Source organism: Panulirus ornatus, chromosome 58 (assembly GCF_036320965.1).
Source record: "Panulirus ornatus isolate Po-2019 chromosome 58, ASM3632096v1, whole genome shotgun sequence".
NCBI lineage: Eukaryota > Metazoa > Arthropoda > Malacostraca > Decapoda > Palinuridae > Panulirus > Panulirus ornatus.
In genome coordinates, this window is record NC_092281.1 from 17,599,996 (window position 1) to 17,624,086 (window position 24,091).

The following is a 24,091-nucleotide window of genomic DNA, read 5'->3' on the forward strand; positions in this document are numbered from 1 at the left end:
CTAAGGTTAACTTAAATACTACTGGCATTACTTTACGAAACCCAAGTTCTGACCGAGTGCCTTACTTATATAAAATTGGGCATTCAAACTGCTGTGCAACAGTAACTGAAAATTGGCATCCAGAGGGTGAGAAAACTTTAAAAACTCTACCTTACATGAATGAAGTAGACTGCTCTAGTATTATCATCTAAGACCTTAACCTCAAGTTTTCTCTCCTTGAATACTGACTGGGGTGTCTACCAACAAACCCCTTAGTAATTTTAAACCTCTATCAGCCTGAGGTAAAGTCTAGTATGCTGCCCATTACCTAGCTTTGATTGTATAACCCTTAATAAATACAATGAGCCCATTTAGGTACCTACCTTCATCAAGTGATTCCTCGCCATCCATTAGTTCATCATCAGAACAGATGTTAAGTACATTCACTAACATCTCTGTCACTGAAATTCAAATGAGCAAGGTTAAATACAAAGCAAGAGATGATACTATAATCTGAATCATCAAACACTGTACATACATTCTTAATACATTCTTAATAGCACTGGAATTAATCAAAGAAATAGACAAAACTTGTCTACTATAAAACCATAAAACACTGAACCTTTAACAGGAGCATGACAAAACACTGATCTTGAAAGGCTTTCACACATTAGACAAGTAACAGCATGTAAGAACAAATCATTTTAATTTGTGGGTTCCCAAACTTCTGAATCTGGCAACCACTTTACAGATTTACTGACCCTTCGTCAAAACCCAATCACATATTAAGTAAATGATATGTTTTTTTTTTTTTTCGGTCTCCCGCGTTTGAGAGGTAGCGCAAGGAACCAGACGAAAAAAATGGCCCAACCCACCCCCATACACATGTATATACATACGTCCACACACGCAAATATACATACCTACACAGCTTTCCATGGTTTACCCCAGACGCTTCACATGCCCTGATTCAATCCACTGACAGCACGTCGATCCAATTCACTCTATTCCTTGCCCTCCTTTCACCCTCCTGCATGTTCAGGCCCCGATCACACAAAATCTTTTTCACTCCATCTTTCCACCCCCAATTTGGTCTCCCACTTCTCCTCGTTCCCTCCACCTCCGACACATATATCCTCTCGGTCAATCTTTCCTCACTCATTCTCTCCATGTGCCCAAACCATTTCAAAACACCCTCTTCTGCTCTCTCAACCACGCTCTTTTTATTTCCACACATCTCTCTTACCCTTACGTTACTTACTCGATCAAACCACCTCACACCACACATTGTCCTCAAACATCTCATTTCCAGCACATCCATCCTCCTGTGCACAACTCTATCCATAGCCCACGCCTCGCAACCATACAACATTGTTGGAACCACTATTCCTTCAAACATACCCATTTTTGCTTTCCGAGATAATGTTCTCGACTTCCACACATTCTTCAAGGCTCCCAGGATTTTCGCCCCCTCCCCCACCCTATGATCCACTTCCGCTTCCATGGTTCCATCCGCTGCCAGATCCACTCCCAGATATCTAAAACACTTTACTTCCTCCAGTTTTGCTCCATTCAAACTTACCTCCCAATTGACTTGACCCTCAACCCTGCTGTATCTAATTACCTTGCTCTTATTCACATTTACTCTTAACTTTCTTCTTTCACACACTTTACCAAACTCAGTCACCAGCTTCTGCAGTTTCTCACATGAATCAGCCACCAGCGCTGTATCATCAGCGAACAACAACTGACTCACTTCCCAAGCTCTCTCATCCCCAACAGACTTCATACTTGCCCCTCTTTCCAAAACTCTTGCATTCACCTCCATAACAACCCCATCCATAAACAAATTAAACAACCATGGCGACATCACACGCCCCTGCCGCAAACCTACATTCACTGAGAACCAATCACTTTCCTCTCTTCCTACACGTACACATGCCTTACATCCTCGATAAAAACTTTTCACTGCTTCTAACAACTTGCCTCCCACACCATATATTCTTAATACCTTCCACAGAGCATCTCTATCAACTCTATCATATGCCTTCTCCAGATCCATAAATGCTACATACAAATCCATTTGCTTTTCTAAGTATTTCTCACATACATTCTTCAAAGCAAACACCTGATCCACACATCCTCTTCCACTTCTGAAACCACACTGCTCATCCCCAATCTGATGCTCTGTACATGCCTTCACCCTCTCAATCAATACCCTCCCATATAATTTACCAGGAATACTCAACAAACTTATACCTCTGTAATTTGAGCACTCACTCTTATCCCCTTCGCCTTTGTACAAAGGCACTATGCACGCATTCTGCCAATCTTCAGGCACCTCACCATGAGTCATACATACATTAAATAACCTTACCAACCAGTCAATAATACAGTCACCCCCTTTTTTAATAAATTCCACTGCAATACCATCCAAACCTGCTGCCTTGCCGGCTTTCATCTTCCGCAAAGCTTTTACTACCTCTTCTCTGTTTACCAAATCATTTTCCCTAGCCCTCTCACTTTGCACACCACCTCAACCAAAACACCCTATATCTGCCACTCTATCATCAAACACATTCAACAAACCTTCAAAATACTCACTTCATCTCCTTCTCACATCACCACTACTTATATGTACATAAATCAAATCATAAAACAGAACAAGTGTAGAAAAAACTAGCAGATAATATATACCTTTTAACAGAAAAAGTTTACATTCTTAATGAGATGGACCAGCCTAATGATAAGCATTAAATCATAGTTTACCATCTTTTTATGTGAGAAACAGAAAATTAATCTGGCTTTCCTTGATTTTATATATTATTAACCAACAAAACTTTCAAAGTTAAAGTTTTTTGACCCCCAGAACATTATCAACCCCCTGTTGAACCCTACACATTTACTAACCCCCTGCACAGTTCCATCAACCCCTGGTGATTTATAGTGACTACCTAGGGAACCACCAGTTTAATAAAATGAAACTGTCACCCGAGATAATTAAATGTACCAAAGATAATTGCAGTGCAGATACATTGATGTGTTTGTCAATGGTAAGTCCTCTAAGTACATCTTTCTAACCAAAATGTAAATGTAGGCAGCCACCTAAAAATTTGCTTTTTCAGCCAATCTCTTGTGGTAGGCTAGATGACAGTACAATAATTCAATTACTTTTACTTCGAAGCTGTGTCTTCATATTACTAGACATTTACAGCTTTTGGGATACATCTTACATCTTAAATATCCTCAAATTAAAAGTAACTGTGCACTACTAACATCTCCAAGAGATAATGACTACAGTGAGATACCAGATGCAAGAAAAAGGAATCCAAAAGAATTTGGTAAGCTGATGTAACTGTAAGGAAGAATCCAGGTTTCCTCGTTTTTTTTTTTCTGTTAATAGCATCATCAGGTTAAAATGACAGAATTCAAGGAGGGATGTTAGAATATAAAGGGTCTTTCTGTAGGAAATGGTCATGTGGCAAGATTCATCAACACACAAAACAAGAGGGTGAGGGAAGGGAGAAGTCTGCTCCATTTGGTTATACAAATGAGTACCTGCATCAATTTACCTTGAGGCAATCAACATGTATCTACTTTTTTAATATTTCTCTCCAGAAAGACAATGGATGTGGTCTCTTCCTCCTCACAATAAAAATTAGTAGTTTTGAGGGATTTCATGCTCCACAATCTCAATGTGAGAATTCAAAACCATGTCTTGAGAACTAATCTATATAAGGAACATACTACCATGATCTGAAACCAGTGTCTTAAATTTTAATAGTAAAGCAAGGATAGGTGTTCTGATTTTGTTCTCTTTGAAAAGTACCTAACAGTAATCCAGCAATTCTTAGTATGAAAAGAATATCTAAAAACCTAAGAGTATTTTCACTGAATTATACATTTTGCCTTTGAGAGACACTAAAAACCTCAAACTATGCACATAAAATAATACATATTGGCTTCAAGAAACTTAACACTCTATTTTCAGTGACACTATGAGTAAACTCCCTGGACAAGTAAAAACAGGAGCTTTAAGCTTCTGACTGCCTTCCGAGCCATTTCCAATCATACTAAATTTCTCAAAAACTTTATTTCCTTCCATTGTTATCAGAAAATTCATATATGACTCTATGAGACTCCTACATTATTGACATTCCATTAGAACAGGTTCCAGGATACCCGCCATTACAGGAGTCCCATAATGGGGCAGGTCTCCTCTCCATTAGGTGACATAGGGCCAACATAGTATAAAATTAAATAGAGTGTATGGTTAAGAGAGCATTAAAGGGTGTGTAGAAATGGTTTGTACACATGGAAAGCATGAGTGAGGAAAGGATAACAAAGATGATATATGTGTCAGAAGAGGAGAGATCAAGGAAAATGGGAGCCCATATGGAAGAAGGATGGAATGAATAAGATTTTGAGACACTGGGGCTTGTACATGACATACTGGGGTTAACGTGCTGTCAATGAACTGAACGGGAATGGGAAACGAGCATGGTAAACCATGGAAAGGTCTTTAGGCCCTTGATAAGGATAGGGAGCAGTGGCTTCAGTGCATTACATGTCAGCTCGAGAATGGATGAGAGAGATGTGGTCTTTCTTCATCTGTTCCTGGCACTTGTTAATGTGGGAAATGGCAGTCAAATACGAAAGAAAAGAAAGAATATGAAAATATTTGAAGCTCTCAACCACTTAACAGTACATCAAAGTATCTGGGACACCTGAAACTTTTATGAGCAATTACTGCAAAACACTGTACCTTCACAATCTAGACATGTTAATGATTAGTGTTGAATTCATGAAACATTTAACATTACCCTTCTCTCCTACAAATGGCAGAGACCATGTGAAGACATCCATGAAGTTCGGTAGCCAATAGGGGTGAGGTGAACAGTTGAACTGCCGTATGTTCATCACATTGTTTTCATATTTCAAAACAGCAGCCTAAGAAAAAAAGGATGAAAAGACATTCAATATGTTGATCTGCACATACAAAGTGGAAATGAAACTAAAAAATATAACACTCATTTAAGACAATTACTTTGTCTCATCTAGGTATTAATATTTCAAGAGAATAAACCTTTGAAACTTGATCTCCTTTGCATTGAGTATATGAAGACAAAATATTTCATTGTGGAAAAAGTGCACTTGGAATGAACGTCTGCAATGTCCTACCCCAATTTGGGTGGTGACATAGTCTCATGCTGTGCAATATTCAATATCATGATGTTAAACAAGCTCTCTGAATCTTAAAATCATCAATGCTACCCCTGTAATTTTTATTTGTAAAAGTTCAAAAGTTCATGCTGACCTTGATACTATGTATTTTATACTTCATATATTCATTTGGACCATGTCTTTCCCAATAACTATGACCAACACATCTTAAAAGACAGGTTTTTCACTTCCTACATTTTTTTGTAAATACTTTCCCTTGTCTCTTCTTCCTCCCTTTCATTAACCTCTATATTTCAATCAAGTCACAGCCTTGGTGAGGACTTTAGTCCATGACTTGGGCCCTTAAAAATTATTTCTCTTGCATCCTTATCAGAAATATCCCTAGCCCTAATCAGAGAATCTATCTATCTCTTTCTACTGTGATATATCTCACCCTGTACCAGTGACTGTATTACTACATATCTTCCTGACAAACTGTATTACTACATATCTTCTTGACAAACCTGCCATATGCCAAACCATCCTAATGATCTCTTCACTGCACATATTCTTCTCACCTCATTATCCTTTCTTCAGTGTCTATACTCTTAATTCCAAGTTTTTTTTTTGTTTTATTTTCATACTATTCACCATTTCCCGCATTAGCGAGGTAGCGTTAAGAACAGAGGACTGGGCCTTTGAGGGAATATTCTCACCTGAGCCCTTTCTCTGTTCCTTCTTTAGGAAAATTAAGAAAAAAATGAGAGGGGAGGATTTCCAGCCCCCCGCTCCCTTCCCTTTTAGTCGCCTTCTACGACACGCAGGGAATATGTGGGAAGTATTCTTTCTCCCCTATCCCCATCTCTACTGCTCTTATCTTTCATCCACCTAGATCAGTTTAGTATAAACTTGGGTTTCAAATCCATACATCATAGCTAAGAAAAGTATCTCTTCATATAAGCTTCTTGCAATTCCTATGCTTGTGACTTAATTTGGTCCATTCACCCAAGTTTTCAGTACATCTACATTCTATTTTTCCTTTACTTGATTCTTCTCTCAACTTTAGTTTTCCCACAAAAATTTCTTCTCTCCCAAATATCTAAGCTCATCCACAACTTCCAGTTCTTTTTCTCCCATCCCTCTCAAATAAAATCGTATTATTTTGATTTGTAATAACTTTCAGCATCCTCCTCCTCACTGGAGCAGCTCATCTGATTTAGCTAAAAACACAGTATCATCAGCATATAGGAACTGTAGTGATTTCCATTCTGTTCCCCTATCAAGTATGAATTACAACACTATCAACCCAACTTGCTCTCATGTAAATCATCTTCCATAAAATATGAAATAACAATGGTGACAAAAAAACAAGCTTGATACACTCCACATTTATTCTAAACCACTCACTTATTCCACCAATACACTCACACATGCACTACTTCCATTTTAAAAGTGCTTAACAGCATTCAAATATCTTCCATACTCACCTTCTAGAGTCACAAAGTCCCAGAGATTACTCAATTCACTTTATCATATACTTTTCCAAAATCCATAAATGATAACCAAACTTCAGCTTTCTCTAATGCAAAAATCTAGGTTGCATACCCTCTTCCATTCCTACATCCAATCAACAGTCATATTTTAGCACACAAATCTACAAGCTGTTCATCATTTCCATTCATCTTAATACCCTATATCCCTATCCATACCCTCAACTGCCACATTATCCACTTTCACATTCAAGTCAACAATTGCTAGTACCCATGCTAAATATACATTAAGGATACTCACCTTGTTGTTGTACACATCTAGGTAGTTAGGAGCTGAGAATATTGTGATTAGGGAGGGAAAACCTGTTGTTTGGCTCTTGCGATACATACGATACCTGTAAAAAAAAAAAAAATACCAGTTACTACAGATCTCCACAATAATTCAAACACACTCGAAAAAAGGGGGTGTGGGACTTCTGATAGAGGAGGAGCTGGGGAATGTGTTAAAAACCTGTATGGATGTGAGAACAAGATTGACATAGGCTAGAAAGAAATTATATATGTATATATGTATATATATCAGCTGGTGGCTGATTCATGTGAGAAACTGCAGAAGCTGGTGACTGAGTTTGGAAAAGCGTGTGGAAGAAGAAAGTTAAGAGTAAATGTGAATAAGAGCAAGGTTATTAGGTACAGTAGGGTTGAGGGTCAAGTCAATTGGGAGGTGAGTTTGAATGGAGAAAAACTGGAGGAAGTGAAGTGTTTTAGATATCTGGGAGTGGATCTGGCAGCGGATGGAACCATGGAAGCGGAAGTGGATCATAGGGTGGGGGAGGGGGCGAAAATCCTGGGAGCCTTGAAGAATGTGTGGAAGTCGAGAACATTATCTCGGAAAGCAAAAATGGGTATGTTTGAAGGAATAGTGGTTCCAACAATGTTGTATGGTTGCGAGGCGTGGGCTATGGATAGAGTTGTGCGCAAGAGGATGGATGTGCTGGAAATGAGATGTTTGAGGACAATGTGTGGTGTGAGGTGGTTTGATCGAGTGAGTAACGTAAGGGTAAGAGAGATGTGTGGAAATAAAAAGAGCGTGGTTGAGAGAGCAGAAGAGGGTGTTTTGAAGTGGTTTGGGCACATGGAGAGGATGAGTGAGGAAAGATTGACCAAGAGGATATATGTGTCGGAGGTGGAGGGAACAAGGAGAAGAGGGAGACCAAATTGGAGGTGGAAAGATGGAGTGAAAAAGATTTTGTGTGATCGGGGCCTGAACATGCAGGAGGGTGAAAGGAGGGCAAGGAATAGAGTGAATTGGAGCGATGTGGTGTACCGGGGTTGACGTGCTGTCAGTGGATTGAAGCAGGGCATGTGAAGCGTCTGGGGTAAACCATGGAAAGCTGTGTAGGTATGTATATTTGCGTGTGTGGACGTATGTATATAAATGTGTATGGGGGGGGCGGTTGGGCCATTTCTTTCGTCTGTTTCCTTGCGCTACCTCGCAAACGCGAGAGACAGCGACAAAGTATAATAAAAAAAAATAATATATATATATATATATATATATGTACATATATATGTGGCTGATTCATGTGAGAAACTGCAGAAGCTGGTGACTGAGTTTGGTAAAGTGTGTGAAAGAAGAAAGTTAAGAGTAAATGTGAATAAGAGCAAGGTTATTAGGTACAGTAGGGTTGAGGGTCAAGTCAATTGGGAGGTGAGTTTGAATGGAGAAAAACTGGAGGAAGTGAAGTGTTTTAGATATCTGGGAGTGGATCTGGCAGCAGATGGAACCATGGAAGCGGAAGTGGATCATAGGGTGGGGGAGGGGGCGAAAATTCTGGGAGCCTTGAAGAATGTGTGGAAGTCGAGAACATTATCTCGGAAAGCAAAAATGGGTATGTTTGAAGGAATAGTGGTTCCAACAATGTTGTATGGTTGCGAGGCGTGGGCTATGGATAGATTTGTGCGCAGGAGGATGGATGTGCTGGAAATGAGATGTTTGAGGACAATGTGTGGTGTGAGGTGGTTTGATCGAGTAAGTAATGTAAGGGTAAGAGAGATGTGTGGAAATAAAAAGAGCGTGGTTGAGAGAGCAGAAGAGGGTGTTTTGAAATGTTTCGGGCACATGGAGAGAATGAGTGAGGAAAGATTGACCAAGAGAATATATGTGTCGGAGGTGGAGGGAACGAGGAGAAGAGGGAGACCAAATTGGAGGTGGAAAGGTGGAGTGAAAAAGATTTTGTGTGATCGGGGCCTGAACATGCAGGAGGGTGAAAGGAGGGCAAGGAATAGAGTGAATTGGAGCGATGTGGTATACCGGGGTTGACGTGCTGTCAGTGGATTGAATCAAGGCATGTGAAGCATCTGGGGTAAACCATGGAAAGCTGTGTAGGTATGTATATTTGCGTGTGTGGACGTATGTATATACATGTGTATGGGGGTGGGTTGGGCCATTTCTTTCGTCTGTTTCCTTGCGCTACCTCGCAAACGCGGGAGACAGCGACAAAGCAAAAAAAAAAAAAAAAAATGTATATATATGTATATATATATATATATATATATATATATATATATATATATATATACATTTTTTTTTTTTTGCTTTGTCGCTGTCTCCCGCGTTTGCGAGGTAGCGCAAGGAAACAGACGAAAGAAATGGCCCAACCCACCCCCATACACATGTATATACATACGTCCACACACGCAAATATACATACCTACACAGCTTTCCATGGTTTACCCCAGACGCTTCACATGCCCTGATTCAATCCACTGACAGCACGTCAACCCCGGTATACCACATCGATCCAATTCACTCTATTCCTTGCCCTCCTCCTTTCACCCTCCTGCATGTTCAGGCCCCGGTCACACAAAATCTTTTTCACTCCATCTTTCCACCTCCAATTTGGTCTCCCACTTCTCCTCGTTCCCTCCACCTCCGACACATATATCCTCTTGGTCAATCTTTCCTCACTCATTCTCTCCATGTGCCCAAACCATTTCAAAACACCCTCTTCTGCTCTCTCAACCATGCTATTTTTATTTCCACACATCTCTCTTACCCTTACGTTACTTACTCGATCAAACCACCTCACACCACACATTGTCCTCAAACATCTCATTTCCAGCACATCCATCCTCCTGCGCACAACTCTATCCATAGCCCACGCCTCGCAACCATACAACATTGTTGGAACCACTATTCCTTCAAACATACCCATTTTTGCTTTCCGAGATAATGTTCTCGACTTCCACACATTCTTCAAGGCTCCCAGGATTTTCGCCCCCTCCCCCACCCTATGATCCACTTCTGCTTCCATGGTTCCATCCGCTGCTAGATCCACTCCCAGATATCTAAAACACTTTACTTCCTCCAGTTTTGCTCCATTCAAACTTACCTCCCAATTGACTTGACCCTCAACCCTACTGTATCTAATAACCTTGCTCTTATTCACATTTACTCTTAACTTTCTTCTTTCACACACTTTACCAAACTCAGTCACCAGCTTCTGCAGTTTCTCACATGAATCAGCCACCAGCGCTGTATCATCAGCGAACAACAACTGACTCACTTCCCAAGCTCTCTCATCCCCAACAGACTTCATACTTGCCCCTCTTTCCAAAACTCTTGCATTTACCTCCCTAACAACCCCATCCATAAACAAATTAAACAACCATGGAGACATCACACACCCCTGCCGCAAACCTACATTCACTGAGAACCAATCACTTTCCTCTCTTCCTACACGTACACATTCCTTAAAAAAACTTTTCACTGCTTCTAACAACTTGCCTCCCACACCATATATTCTTAATACCTTCCACAGAGCACCTCTATCAACTCTATCATATGCCTTCTCCAGATCCATAAATGCTACATACAAATCCATTTGCTTTTCTAAGTATATGTGCAAATATCTAGCAATGATGGGTTACAAGTCCCTCTCATCCCAGTACATTCAGTGGCATGTTGATACAAGAATTCTTCAGTATACACTAAAAAGGTTTTGTTTCCATGACCCAATCATGAGAATCCAAATATCTCCCAAGGTCTGTCTCTTTATAACTGAAATGCCCTCTTTACCAAGTGTTTTACAGTTTCATATAGTGCAAAACATCTTCATTTGAATCCCTAAAGTAATACAGCATATGTAACAGCAATGAAGCTTACGAACACAAACAACCACAATCATGTGGAGAATTTTGATCTTCAATTGATAATGAGAGTTGCTTTTGGTTATGCTAAAATTGTACTCCCATCTGTGAGAGCTGCACTTTCAGACAGTCAAACTAATGTACACTTCATCACTCCTTCAATGTTAGCCATTCACAATCTTAAAATCTGATCTTGTACAAAAATGACTGGATGAAGTTGGCAACACTCCTGAGCATTAAATCTGAAACAGAAGCCACAGACCTTCCAAAATCTTGGAAAAAAAAAAAAAAGGGAGCATTGCCTGGAGCTCTTCTCTGCTCAGGTGTGTCTTTGTGCATGCTTACAGGTATTATCACATATGTACCAGTCCCTTTACTTTCATTATATGAGCTATCCTCTACATCTCTACAATGTATATGACCCTACCAGAACACCAACTAAATTTTCATCTAATATATAACTCCGAATCAAGAAATAGTTACTTGATGTCCAATCATTACAATCAAAATGTTTGCTGCATCCACTAAAACACCAGCAATTGCCAAATATTAGACTAAAAACGTGTAGAGGCACAGAGTATAATGCCTTACCCTGCATCCTGAGCTTCGTGGGCTCTAATTATGGACAGAAGATTATTGTGTTGTAGGAAGTCACAGCAGGCTGCATAGCTGAAACAGAAAACACACATCAAAATACATTTAACAGTAGCATTTCTTCACTACCTTTCACAAAGAGTGACTTGAACATAGCCTTTCTGCAATGGCTGATGTACAGTACAAAAACAAATCACAAGTATAACATGTCATGATTTTCATAAAAGTCTTAAAATCATGATTCTCTTTTATGAAATGTACAAATAATTCAACTTATATCTGACAAAGGAGTTTGATCACAATTGAATCTTTTTCAACTTTTTCTCATGATATGACAATCTATAACCATAAAATCTATATTCTTGATTTCTAAATCTATTTTCAGCTAAATCACTTTCTATTATTCAGTACAATAATAAAGATCTATACCTTTTCCAAAATAATCAGTTTTAATCTTTTTTTAAGCTTACATTTAGATGAAAGTATATGTCATTCTCTTGCTTTAATCATACTACATATACAAGGGAAAGATATTCTGAAAATGATAAAACAGCTTTAAATGCCTAAAGCTTTACCTGTAAAAGTACGAACAACCTCGAACTGAGTTGTGGGAGAAGTGTTCTGCATTTTTTTCATTGCCGAAATCTTCCAATGGGTCAGACCAAAGTATATCACACATTGGGCCAAATGCTGGAGGCTCTTTAAACCTGTCCAACTGAGGAGAAAGAAACATTTCAATTACTTGTTCTTTACACTATTTGTCAAACAAATCAAATGGCAGCAAATGAGAAAAAACTATAACAAAATCAATGTATGATGTACATACATCACTAATACACACTCGAGAGAACACCAACCATTCAGCAGAGTATCACATACAACGCACAAGATATTCACTTCCCTCACTTGTTCTTAACACTATTTGTCGAGCAAATTAAATTGCAGCAAATGAGAAAGACCTATAACAAATCAATGTATAATGTACATTCATCACTAATTATACACTCAAGAGAACGCTAACCATTCAGCAGAGTATCACATACAACGCACAAGATATTCACTGCCCTCACCAACACAACACAAACAAAAAAAAAAGACTAAATGCCTCTAGAACACCAACTGGTACCAGATGTACATAAGAAGAATCCCTTGGCATTTCTACGCCACCTAAAACTACACTTCACCAGCCTAGTGGTCCACCGTTTCAAAAGCAAACACTGGTTACTAACCCCCTCAAGGCATGCAAATCCACAAATCTCTACCACATGACGTCTTCTAACGCATTCCGAGCCCCCCAGTAATCCCTCGCTCGACGTCTTATGCCACTGAACGCATCATTAAGCATATTTGATTTTCTAATCAAGTACATCAAACATTTACTTATGTACAGCGTTTTTACCTGTACATGACATATACCTAGTTGCTGAGCATTAGAATAATGGGTCTCCATAGCTGAAGAACAACACTTAGTTATTCCCTGACCGTCACAATAACTGGTTCAACTGCATGACTTGCAGCTGAGATGAAACTCTTTTAGAACTCCCTTGGATTACTGGATCTAGAGACTCTCTGCTAATGCCTGCTGTTCTAGTTTGTGCAGACAATGCAGCGTGAAGTGACGAGTGTTTTGATTTTTTTAGAAGACGCGATAAAATGTGGATATTGAGACATCAACTCTCTCTCTCTCTCTCTCTCTCTCTCTCTCTCTCTCTCTCTCTCTCTCTCTCTCTCTCTCTCTCTCTCTCTCTCTCTCTCTCTCTCTCTCTCTGGACCGTTTCTATTCCTTTTTGCTTCTTTATGTGGTTACCAAACTTGAGAAGAATATTCTAGTTTTGGCCTTACGTAGATTATGAACTGCGTGCTAAATATATCCTTGTCCATATACTTGAAAACTTTACTTGACATTTGCCAGCAAACATTTTCTCTCCTGAACTAGTGTGTACGCAAAAAGTCTTATGCGCCCCTCCATATATCAGAAGGCGATAAACGGCCAACGTACAAGCATATGACGCTCACAGGGTGAAATAATTATCATACATCTGATCGTTGAGACTAAAGCCTTTGGCTTTCCTTTGAGAAGGATTTTTTTTTTTTTTTTTTATCTTTCTGGCTGCCACTTCATTTTGGGAACTTCTTTTCTGAGTGCTGAATTTCTTCCATGTGTGCTTCAAGATGGCTGGCTTTTACTTTTCTAAGAAGCAGTAAGCCCGAATTCTCATCTGGAAGCAAAGAAAATGTTGGTAGACACGAGATTGTCTGCGCACTGGGTGCTCAAACTTCACAATTAGGGGCAGCTGCTACTTGGAACATCTCATCACTACCACGCCTTATTCAAAGGATAAGGACCCAAAACACAGACCTAGAATACTTCAGGATCCTTGCCAATCCCATGCCCAAACGTCAGCAGATGGTAATCAAGGTAGAAAGAGAGACGACAAAGTACTGAAATGTGTGACATGGCCTTTGAAAATATGAGGGAGGAAACAAGGCTTTTGCGGACACTTCTAGTGTGGAACTCTGGTAACAAGTTACAGACGATGTTGACTTCCAAGTCCCTTTCACACAGAGAATCATGAACCTTAGATACTGCAAGATGATAATCATAATGAAGCCTTCTTTCACTCTATCCCATCCCCATTACTATACTTTTGCTAAGGTTGAATTTCACCAACCATGCATTAGACCAACTTAGGAGCCTGTTTAAGGCCACTTGTTAAGTTGACAGGATCCTCTTCGCTTCTCACCACCCCGTGTGTGTGTGTGTGTGTGTGTGTTTGTGTGACTATTGTGTGTGTTGTGGGGAGAAAGTACACCCATCATGTACCAACTCTTAACCTTGCATTTATTATTCCGTTGTACACACACACACACACACACACACACACACACACACTCACGAGGGAGGTGAAAAAAAGTGGAAAAGGCCTCAATATGATGATTATCTAGAAAGAAATATACTTTCCTCGGGATTCTGCGTGCCAGAAGAGATTGGGAGTCAAATTTCTCCTTAACCTGCCGCTAGTGCCCGGGAAACATTTGGAAAATTGTCAAGGAGACAATCTGTCTTCCATCAAATATCTGAACAGCTTTTAAGTATATGTACAAGAAAATTTCAGACATAACTTCTGAGAGAGAGAGAGAGAGAGAGAGAGAGAGAGAGAGAGAGAGAGAGAGAGAGAGAGAGAGAGAGAGAGAGAGAGAGAGAGTTAGGTCATCCTTTCATATCTTTGGAGATTATATATATATATATATATATATATATATATATATATATATATATATATATATATATATATATATATATAAGTACAAACCGAGTGAAGGATTTTCTTGACCATAACACAATTGCAAAAGGAAAATTTCAAGACAGGACAAGATTCTAGTCTCCAAGTATCGGTGGTGACCATTCTGTTAAGTTTACCCATAAAACAGGGCTAAACATCTGAGCCACAACAGCTGCAGTGTGACCAACGTACTACCTCCAGTCATTCATTCATTCCTCCCTTCTTATTTCACTGTCAATCCGACCTCACAGGTGATGTTTCTCGTATGCCTGTGCCTTCACTCCTCGCTTCTGTTCCTCTCTCTCTCATCCCCGGTGAAGCTGATCCTGGAAGGGTACAGGTCGTATATAAAGTCTCTTCAGCATATTTCTCTCCTTGATTGTGATGACTGTGAAAGGTTTCCTCCCTGTATAATTCTTGTATGCCTGAAGTTGCTTGTGGAGGCTCGGCTCAACCAACATAAGCCCAGCGGGAACTGTTCGTCACTAGTAAAAGGCTGCTCTGTTCGTTTCTAGGCTGCTTTTATATAACTTTTTGATTAGTTACACTAGGCTGCTTTATGACTAGCCTCCTAGGCTGCTTCATAATGTCTTTATTCGTTATGCTAGGTTGCTTTATAATGCCAGGCTGCTTCACAGCTAGGTTGCTTTATAAGTTAGGCTGCCTTACAACTTTTTGACCAGTTAAGCTTTTATGGTCGCGGCCCACAGACATATAAACTCCGTATAAAACCTGACTTACAGGTACACTTTATAGATATTTGTCTACGTAATTTTTTTCATTTTTCCCAAAGGATGCTACATAATGCTGTACTCATGATACCTTATGTCAATGGGGATCATGATTCCTCGGTCTAATCTAAGGACCAAGCCTCTTGAGACTTTCCAGGTGTACGTACGTCTCTCTCCAGTACGACATTCAAAGAACAGTCAGATTTCTGTCACCGCCAGCAATTGCCTTTTTTCTATATCCTTTTGGGCTTAAGAGATTGTTCGTATCCCCCCCCCCCCTCTATAATTTCGTTCGTCTTCATGGGGTGATGTTAGCACATTTCTAGTGTGGAAATCATAAGGGCTTTGAAGTGTCATCATCAATTCTGTCTTTATCACCTTGCAGGTTCACAAAACCCAGTCTGCCATCATCTCTGAAGAAGCAACGGCTGGTTTGTAGCGTTTGCTGAGGGGAACCAGACATTATTCGAAATCCTTATAAAAGAAAAATTCTCTAAATACCATTTCCTTACCCCCATTATTAACTAGTTTTATTTCATTTTTCTCCTATAGCGAAGAATTCTAAAACCACTCTGAGCATCAAAGTCTTTTTCCAAGCACTATCCATCTCCTATACTGACGTTGACAGGCAGTAGCAGACTGTGCCTAAATTATATCATCCTTACACCCACCCATGCCTCTCCTCTGCACCGACTCTGAAACGCCGTGAGCCATGTGTAAGGTCTCCCCCCACCCCTGACCCAGACCTCCGCTGACCTGACTCGAGAAGGCTCTGAGCCCTATGTAAAGATAAACAGTGGGCGGACAAGGAATGGGAGGGGGGGGGGGAGCAAGAGGTCATGGCATCCAAGGCCGACTGGACTAACAACGGCAGAAGCGGACACAGCACCATCAGGAGCAGGACAAGGGCGAGGGAGGACTAGCGGCGGGCGGGTAAGAGGCGGGTGGGGACGGGATTGATCCCAAGCGTTGCCAAGGTAACCAGTGTCGGGTCGCGCCGCCGCGCCTGCCTCTGCTGCTCACACGGCCACGACCACCAGTTGCCGCAGTGCCGCTCCGCCCCACACACATTGCCCGGCCCGCCCGGGGCTCGCCACCTACCCACCCACACAAGCCACCAGACAAACAAACACACATATCAACTCCAGCAAACATCGCGACGATCCTTGGGTATGAAGATGGTGTGTACTTTGACCAGACCATACCCATGGATCGTGCAGTCATCACTCGGCGATCGCCAAAAATGACACGTCTCTCCTAAAAAAAAAAAAAAAAAAGGTCTAATGACGGATCAGCAGATGTGTGACAAGATCACTGCAGCAAGTATCACAGACGCCCGCCCACTCATAACCAGCCCCTGCATGAATTATCACCCTGATTCCTCCCTAACACCACAACTTGATTATCACCCTGATCCTCGACAACTCCACAACCTGCATCATCACCCTGATCCTCCCCAACATCAATGCCGGCATCATCACCCTGACCCTCTCCAACAGAACTGCATGCATCATCACCTTGATCCTCTCCAACACCACTGAATGCATCATCACCTTGATCCTCTCCAACACCACTGAATGCATCATCAACCTGATCCTCCCCAACATCAATGCCAGCATCATCATCTTGATCCTCTCCAACAGCACTGCATGCATCATCACCTTGATCCTCTCCAACACCACTGCATGCATCATCACCTTGATCCTCTCCAACACCACTGAATGCATCATCAACCTGATCCTCCCCAACATCAATGCCGGCATCATCATCTTCATCCTCTCCAACAGCACTGCATGCATCATCACCTTGATCCTTTCCAACAGCACTGCATGCACCATCACCTTGATCCTTTCCAACACCACTGCATGCATCATCACCTTGATCCTTTCCAACACCACTGCATGCACCATCACCTTGATCCTTTCCAACAGCACTGCATGCACCATCACCTTGATCCTCTCCAACACCACTGCATGCATCATCACCTTGATCCTTTCCAACAGCACTGCATGCACCATCACCTTGATCCTTTCCAACACCACTGCATGCACCATCACCTTGATCCTCTCCAACAGCACTGCATGCATCATCACCTTGATCCTCTCCAACACTACTGCATGCACCATCACCTTGATCCTTTCCAACAGCACTGCATGCATCATCACCTTGATCCTCTCCAACAGCACTGCATGCATCATCACCTTGATCCTCTCCAACAGCACTGCATGCATCATCACCTTGATCCTTTCCAACACCACTGCATGCATCATCACCTTGATCCTCTCCAACAGCACTGCATGCATCATCACCTTGATCCTCTCCAACAGCACTGCATGCATCATCACCTTGATCCTCTCCAACGCCACTGCATGCATCATCACCTTGATCCTTTCCAACACCACTGCATGCATCATCACCTTGATCCTTCCAACACCACTGCATGCATCATCACCTTGATCCTCTCCAACACCACTGCATGCATCATCACCTTGATCCTCTCCAACAGCACTGCATGCATCATCACCTTGATCCTCTCCAACAGCACTGCATGCATCATCACCTTGATCCTCTCCAACGCCACTGCATGCACCATCACCTTGATCTCTCCAACACCACTGCATGCATCATCACCTTGATCCTCTCCAACACCACTGCATGCACCATCACCTTGATCCTCTCCAACACCACTGCATGCACCATCACCTTGATCCTCTCCAACAGCACTGCATGCATCATCACCTTGATCCTCTCCAACAGCACTGCATGCATCATCACCTTGATCCTCTCCAACACTACTGCATGCACCATCACCTTGATCCTCTCCAACAGCACTGCATGCATCATCACCTTGATCCTCTCCAACACCACTGCATGCAACATCACCTTGATTCTCCCCAACACCACTGCCTGTATTATCACCGTATCCTGTTTTACATTAATCTTTTCCAAGGTCTGTTCTCACAGTATTGTGATCCATGGTTACACAACACTCATTGTGATACATGACCTACACTCATAATAATGCGACTCATGGTTTGTACTCAAAATAATGTTGTTAATGGGTAGTGCTCAAAGTATTGTGATTCATGGGTCGTGCTCATGATAATGTGATCCATGGTTCGTGCTCATAACAATGCGATCCACGGTCTGTATTCATGGTCATGAGGCCCATGGTCCGATTTTCATACCACTACGAGAGATGATACGATTTGTAGCCACATGATCTCTCTCTCTCTCTCTCTCTCTCTCTCTCTCTCTCTCTCTCTCTCTCTCTCTCTCTCTCTCTCTCTCTCTCTCTCACCCCCTTAACACCACCACCCCTTGCGACACTCGCCCCTGACCCAACAACGCTAAACAACAACAATAACAACTCGAGCATATCCGCTTCAGTTTAAGGCGACATTCTTGAAGTGGAGCATATCTTATGTACATGGCTCCCATCCGTCGCACGGCCCTACATCTTCGTTGTGGATAGACGTGTCGTCTCTGGGGTTCTCTTCCTGTTAATACCTTACCTTCCACATATAATCGTAGAGGGTACAAAATCTCTCACTTAATCTCCCTAAGAATACAGGTATGTTTACACACACACACACACACACACACACACACACACACATATATATATATATATATATATATATATATATATATATATATAGAGAGAGAGAGAGAGAGAGAGAGAGAGAGAGAGAGAGAGAGAGAGAGCACAGTGTCAGAGCGCATCCATGAAAGCTACGTTTGATGTGCATCTCCCCTTCCTACAATTTAGCAAAAGGAAAAGTTCCCAGGTAATTGGTGAACGTTTAGTAACAAGGATTATTATCCAAAACGCCAGCCAAGAGGGGAGTGGGTGAAGGAAGGGCTGCCCTGCAAAGGCATACACAGCTGTGCTTTGTACACAGGACACCAGTGGATGGCCGAGGGGCCATGCTACGATTCTTCTCCGTCCGGTCTGGAGCCTTGCCAATAGCCATACAATACTCCTCCAACACTCGCACACCACAACATTAATATAAAGCTTAGCCACAGGATATCAAAAACAATTTACATAGTTTCTACCATTCTTTTTCTTTTCTTTCTCTCCAGCAGAATTATTTACTCGGTAAACCATACTTTGTCCCCCTTCCCGGAGCATACATCCAGGCATTGTTGCTGGTATAAAAGGATAAAGTCAAGTCAGATTACAGGCGGTGTGAGTGAGGGTTGTGACAAGGATTACCAGGTGTGTGTGTGTGTCTGTGGTAGCTTCACTCATATCTCTCTCTCTCTCTCTCTCTCTCTCTCTCTCTCTCTCTCTCTCTCTCTCTCTCTCTCTCTCTCCCCTCATCCAAGACTTCTGTGCAACGAGAGCATGAGGGGGGACGGAGCGGCTCAAAGATAAGCTACTCTGCTGTTCACATACTACATATAGGTAGAGGCCTAATTATTAAGGACTGTCATATTCGCGCGTGCTTATGTAAATACCTCCATCACAGAACTCCAGAATCTCACGTTGTTTCATGATCTCTGGAACTGTCTTGAAAGACATGGGACGTATTTGACGACGCGATACTTGTAAAAAAAAAAAAAAAAAAAAGACCCTGGGTCTAAAAACCCAAAATCCTCAATGAATGTGACCAACTGTAACCCCTCACACCTACATCTCTTTAACTCCACACACTCACGTCCCTACAATGCCTGTAAACATCCTTGCCCACGCCCATGACACGTAGAAAGATATATATCAAGTGATAAAACAAAATGACAAAGATCTGTCTTTATCATTTATCTGCCGAGGCTGTGTTACCACAGTAACTACTGCACACTACCAACTGCTGTAGTGTGTCCAGTCTTACCTGAAGGGCAATTTTGGGAAGCCAGAAAAGAAGAACGTGACAGGGAGTGTAAGAACACAATACTGAAGAGGGAGAATAAGGAGAGATGACCACAGAGAGAGAGAGAGAGAGAGAGAGAGAGAGAGAGAGAGAGAGAGAGAGAGAGAGAGAGAGAGAGAGAGAGAGCCAAGGTGACAGGCGGGGACACGAGAAAGATGGACAGAGTGACAAAGGTGGGAAGACTTACCCTCCTGATGTCGTCGAGTGTGTGTAGCTCTGGGGAGAGGCCGCCGTGCACGCACAGGAACTGGTGGTTCATGAGCGCGGCCAGCGGCAGGCAGTCGAACGCCTCCATGCACGCGTCGTACACCCGCTCACTGTATTTGATCTTACCTGCGGGCGTGAGACGACAGGCTGAGCAACTAACTACACACACTATGACAACCTGCTGCATCGTCCAGGGTGGTACTGCTTGGATCGCCAGGGGTCACCGGTGGATCCTTGGGAGGGGGGGGGGGGTTCAACTGGTGGATCAGTGGGATACACGGATGGATCATCGGGGTTAACTATAGGATTATAAGGGTGAAATGATGGATCGACAGGATATACGGCGGACCCTCAGGGACAATAGGTGGATCAACAGGGTCAATTACTCAACTAGTGGATCGTCAGGCACCACAAGTTAACTGGTGGATCGTCAGGCACCACTAGTCAACTGGTGGATCATCAGGCACCACTAGTCAACTGGTGGATCGTCAGGCACCACTAGTCAACTGGTGGATCGTCAGGCACCACTAGTCAACTGGGGGATCGTCAGGCACCACTAGTCAACTGGGGGGATCGTCAGGCACCACTAGTTAACTGGGGGATCGTCAGGCACCACTAGTCAACTGGGGGGATCGTCAGGCACCACTAGTTAACTGGGGGATCGTCAGGCTCCACTAGTTAGCTGGGGGATCGTCAGGCTCCACTAGTAAACTGGTGGATAGTCAGGCATCACTAGTTAACTGGGGGGATCGTCAGGAACCACTAGTCAACTGGTGGATCGTCAGGCACCACTAGTCAACTGGTGGATCGTCAGGCAAGACTAGTTAACTGGTGGATAGTCAGGCATCACTAGTCAACTGGTGGTCAGCTTGCAAAAAACGGACCGCATGGGTTAGTCGCTCGTGGACCGCAAAGGTCACACTGCCCAATTCACACTCGTGGATCAACATTCACTCTTGGGCTGATGTTGTTCTATGCCTCGTAAATCAACAGGTTTATACTCATGGATCGACAGGTTCTATCACCGATATACTGACAGGCTTAATTACTCATGGGTCGACAGGTTCTACCACTCATGGATCGACAGGTTCTATCACTCGTGGATCGACAGGTTCTATCACTCGTGGATCGACAGGTTCTATCACTCGTGGATCAACCGGTTCTATCACTCGTGGATCGACAGGTTCTATCACTCGTGGATCAACCGGTTCTATCACTCGTGGGTTCGACAGGTTCTATCACTCGTGATCAACTGGTTCTATAACTCGTGGGTTCGACAGGTTCTATCACTCGTGGATCGACAGGTTCTATCACTCGTGGATCGACAGGTTCTATCACTCGTGAATCGACAGGTTCTATCACTCGTGGATCGACAGGTTCTATCACTCGCGGGTTCGACAGGTTCTATCACTCGTGGATCAACAGGTTCTATCACTCGTGGATCGACAGGTTCTATCACTCGTGGATCAACAGGTTCTATCACTCGTGGATCAACAAGTCCTATCACTCGTAGGTCGGCGGAGTCCGCTACTCGCAACCCGCCCAGCACTCAAATAATGCCGCGCCACTCGTGACCCCGTGTCACTAAAGGCCATTCCAAGTCATCCTGCTGTCCCTCGCTGGTTAGGGTCACTACGTCTTTAATCGCCCTGATCCCTCACCGGTGGATGGTCAGGGACACTGACTAGTGGATGGTCAGGGTCTCTGACTAGTGGATCGTCAGGGTCTCTGACTAGTGGATCGTCAGGGTGAGTTACAAGAGGATTGTGAGGGGTCACCGGTGGAGGATGGTGAGGGTCAATGATCCAGGACAGTTAGGGGGGCCACCGGTGCAGGATGGTGAGGGTCGATGTTGGAGGACCGTTTGGGTCTCCGGCGGGGGATGGTGAGGGGTCGCCAGAGGATAATGGTGACTCACTGGTGGGGATGGGCGGGGCTAGGGCTAGTGAGGCGTCACTGGTGGAGGATGGTGAAGAGTCACTGGTGGAGGAAAACTAGGGTCGCTGGTGTGGGTGGGTGGGGGGGGAGAGGAGATGGATGGTGAGCGGGTGGGGGTCGGGACGACTTACTGGTACATGGTGAGTCTTGGTTCCGTGGGCCAAGCGTAAACAGCAAGAGACGTGAGCCTATGAAGGAGGCCTTGGGACAGCTGTGGCCAGGTCGTCGGTCGACACATGACGCACAGACCCCCCGTCAACTCCTTCCACCTCCTACTGCTCTAACTCAAGGATGGAGCTACTAGTAAATTAGACATTTTGACTATGAACCTCAATAGATTTAAAAAAAAAAAAAAGTGGGAGGGGGGCGGGCGGGAGACTTATTCTATAAAACTATCCGGTAGTAGACCTTCATTTGGAAGTGAATGAAAAAAAAAAAATAGAGATTATTAGTGGTAATGATAACAACATAAAGTGACATTAATAAAGAGAGAGAGTACTTACATTCCTGCTTAAATGTAAAGTATTCTGTTAAATGCCTACACTCGTGGTTTCCTCTTAATAGAAATAACGTGCTGGGGTAGCATATCTTAAGCGCCCATAGATAAAGAACACACTGAAAAGAGAGAAAAACGCCAATTAGTCTTCATATCCACGTCAGCCACGACAACTTAAAAGGTAAAGGCACACAAATTCATCAAATATACAATAACACAATTTACCTAAAGAATCTAAAAGTATTTAACAAACTTAAACTAAGAATAAACATTTAGTTTTATTTCAGACACATCTAATACTGACACATCTAAAACTAAACCTCATTACTGCTGTTATTTCCAGCACTCCTGGTAATCTCTGTGACTGTTGTGCCCAGGCACCAGGCCTGGCGCGACGTCCTACGATACCCTCCTCTTTACAAGTGGTGACCCCGTGTGGAGGACGTGTCAGAGCGCCGCCATGAACAATTAAGCAGCATCAATCTCTCTCCCCTCTCCCTCTCGTTTTTTCTTCTTTTTTCTTTTGGCCAAGTTACTTTCAAAGCTCCATTGCTGACACCCAAGCCCTGACCCACCCGTGGCCTTGTGATGATCGACCCCCATCCCACCCCCTCATCTCACCTCACCCCCCTCGCTCCCTCCCTCCCCCATCAACCTAAAAAAAAAACAACAACAAAATGACCAGCTTCATAAACATCCAATGTGAAGGTAAGATCTACTGACTAAGACTTCTTCTTTTTCCCTTTTTTTCTTAAAGAACTTTAGACCATCATATCATACCGACCCCTTCGAAGTCCTGCCCAAGATACCGAGCACAACTGATAGATCAACATTCCGAGACAGAGACAGAGAGAGAGAGAGAGAGAGAGAGAGAGAGAGAGAGAGAGAGAGAGATCTACTGATAACTTGCTAATTCCTCTAGGCTATCAGTCGCCTTGGATCAAAACCTTTTCTACTCTTGCATTTCTGGACCCCTCTCCTCTGCCTGACACCCATCCTGATGAGGGAATTCTCGTCTCCGTCACGGTACAGCTCCTCACAAATCGCTCCCAACAACATGATTGAAAAGCCCGCACCACACGACTCACTACACCGTCATCCTCTTGCTCCGTGCGATGGTAACGCAACCGCCGGGTCTCCTCCGAGCTGGTTTTGCAAGAGGCAAGAGTGGAGGCTACCC

General features: G+C 42.9%; 1 protein-coding gene across 4 annotated transcripts in view; it reads right to left on the reverse strand.

Moving 5' to 3' along the window:
* The window catches only part of LOC139766591 (serine/threonine-protein phosphatase 2B catalytic subunit 2-like), a 401,759-nt gene that overhangs the window by 39,827 nt on the left and 337,841 nt on the right, over positions 1-24,091 (reverse strand). For all 4 annotated transcript variants that reach the window (XM_071695445.1, XM_071695444.1, XM_071695446.1 and 1 more), the window contains exons 5-11: positions 22,919-23,030; positions 20,458-20,603; positions 11,954-12,093; positions 11,376-11,453; positions 6,934-7,027; positions 4,803-4,929; positions 363-440 (exon numbers count right to left, since the gene is read on the reverse strand). In XM_071695445.1, coding sequence (XP_071551546.1) covers positions 363-440; positions 4,803-4,929; positions 6,934-7,027; positions 11,376-11,453; positions 11,954-12,093; positions 20,458-20,603; positions 22,919-23,030 — 775 coding nt within the window. The remainder of the gene's footprint in view (positions 1-362; positions 441-4,802; positions 4,930-6,933; positions 7,028-11,375; positions 11,454-11,953; positions 12,094-20,457; positions 20,604-22,918; positions 23,031-24,091) is intronic.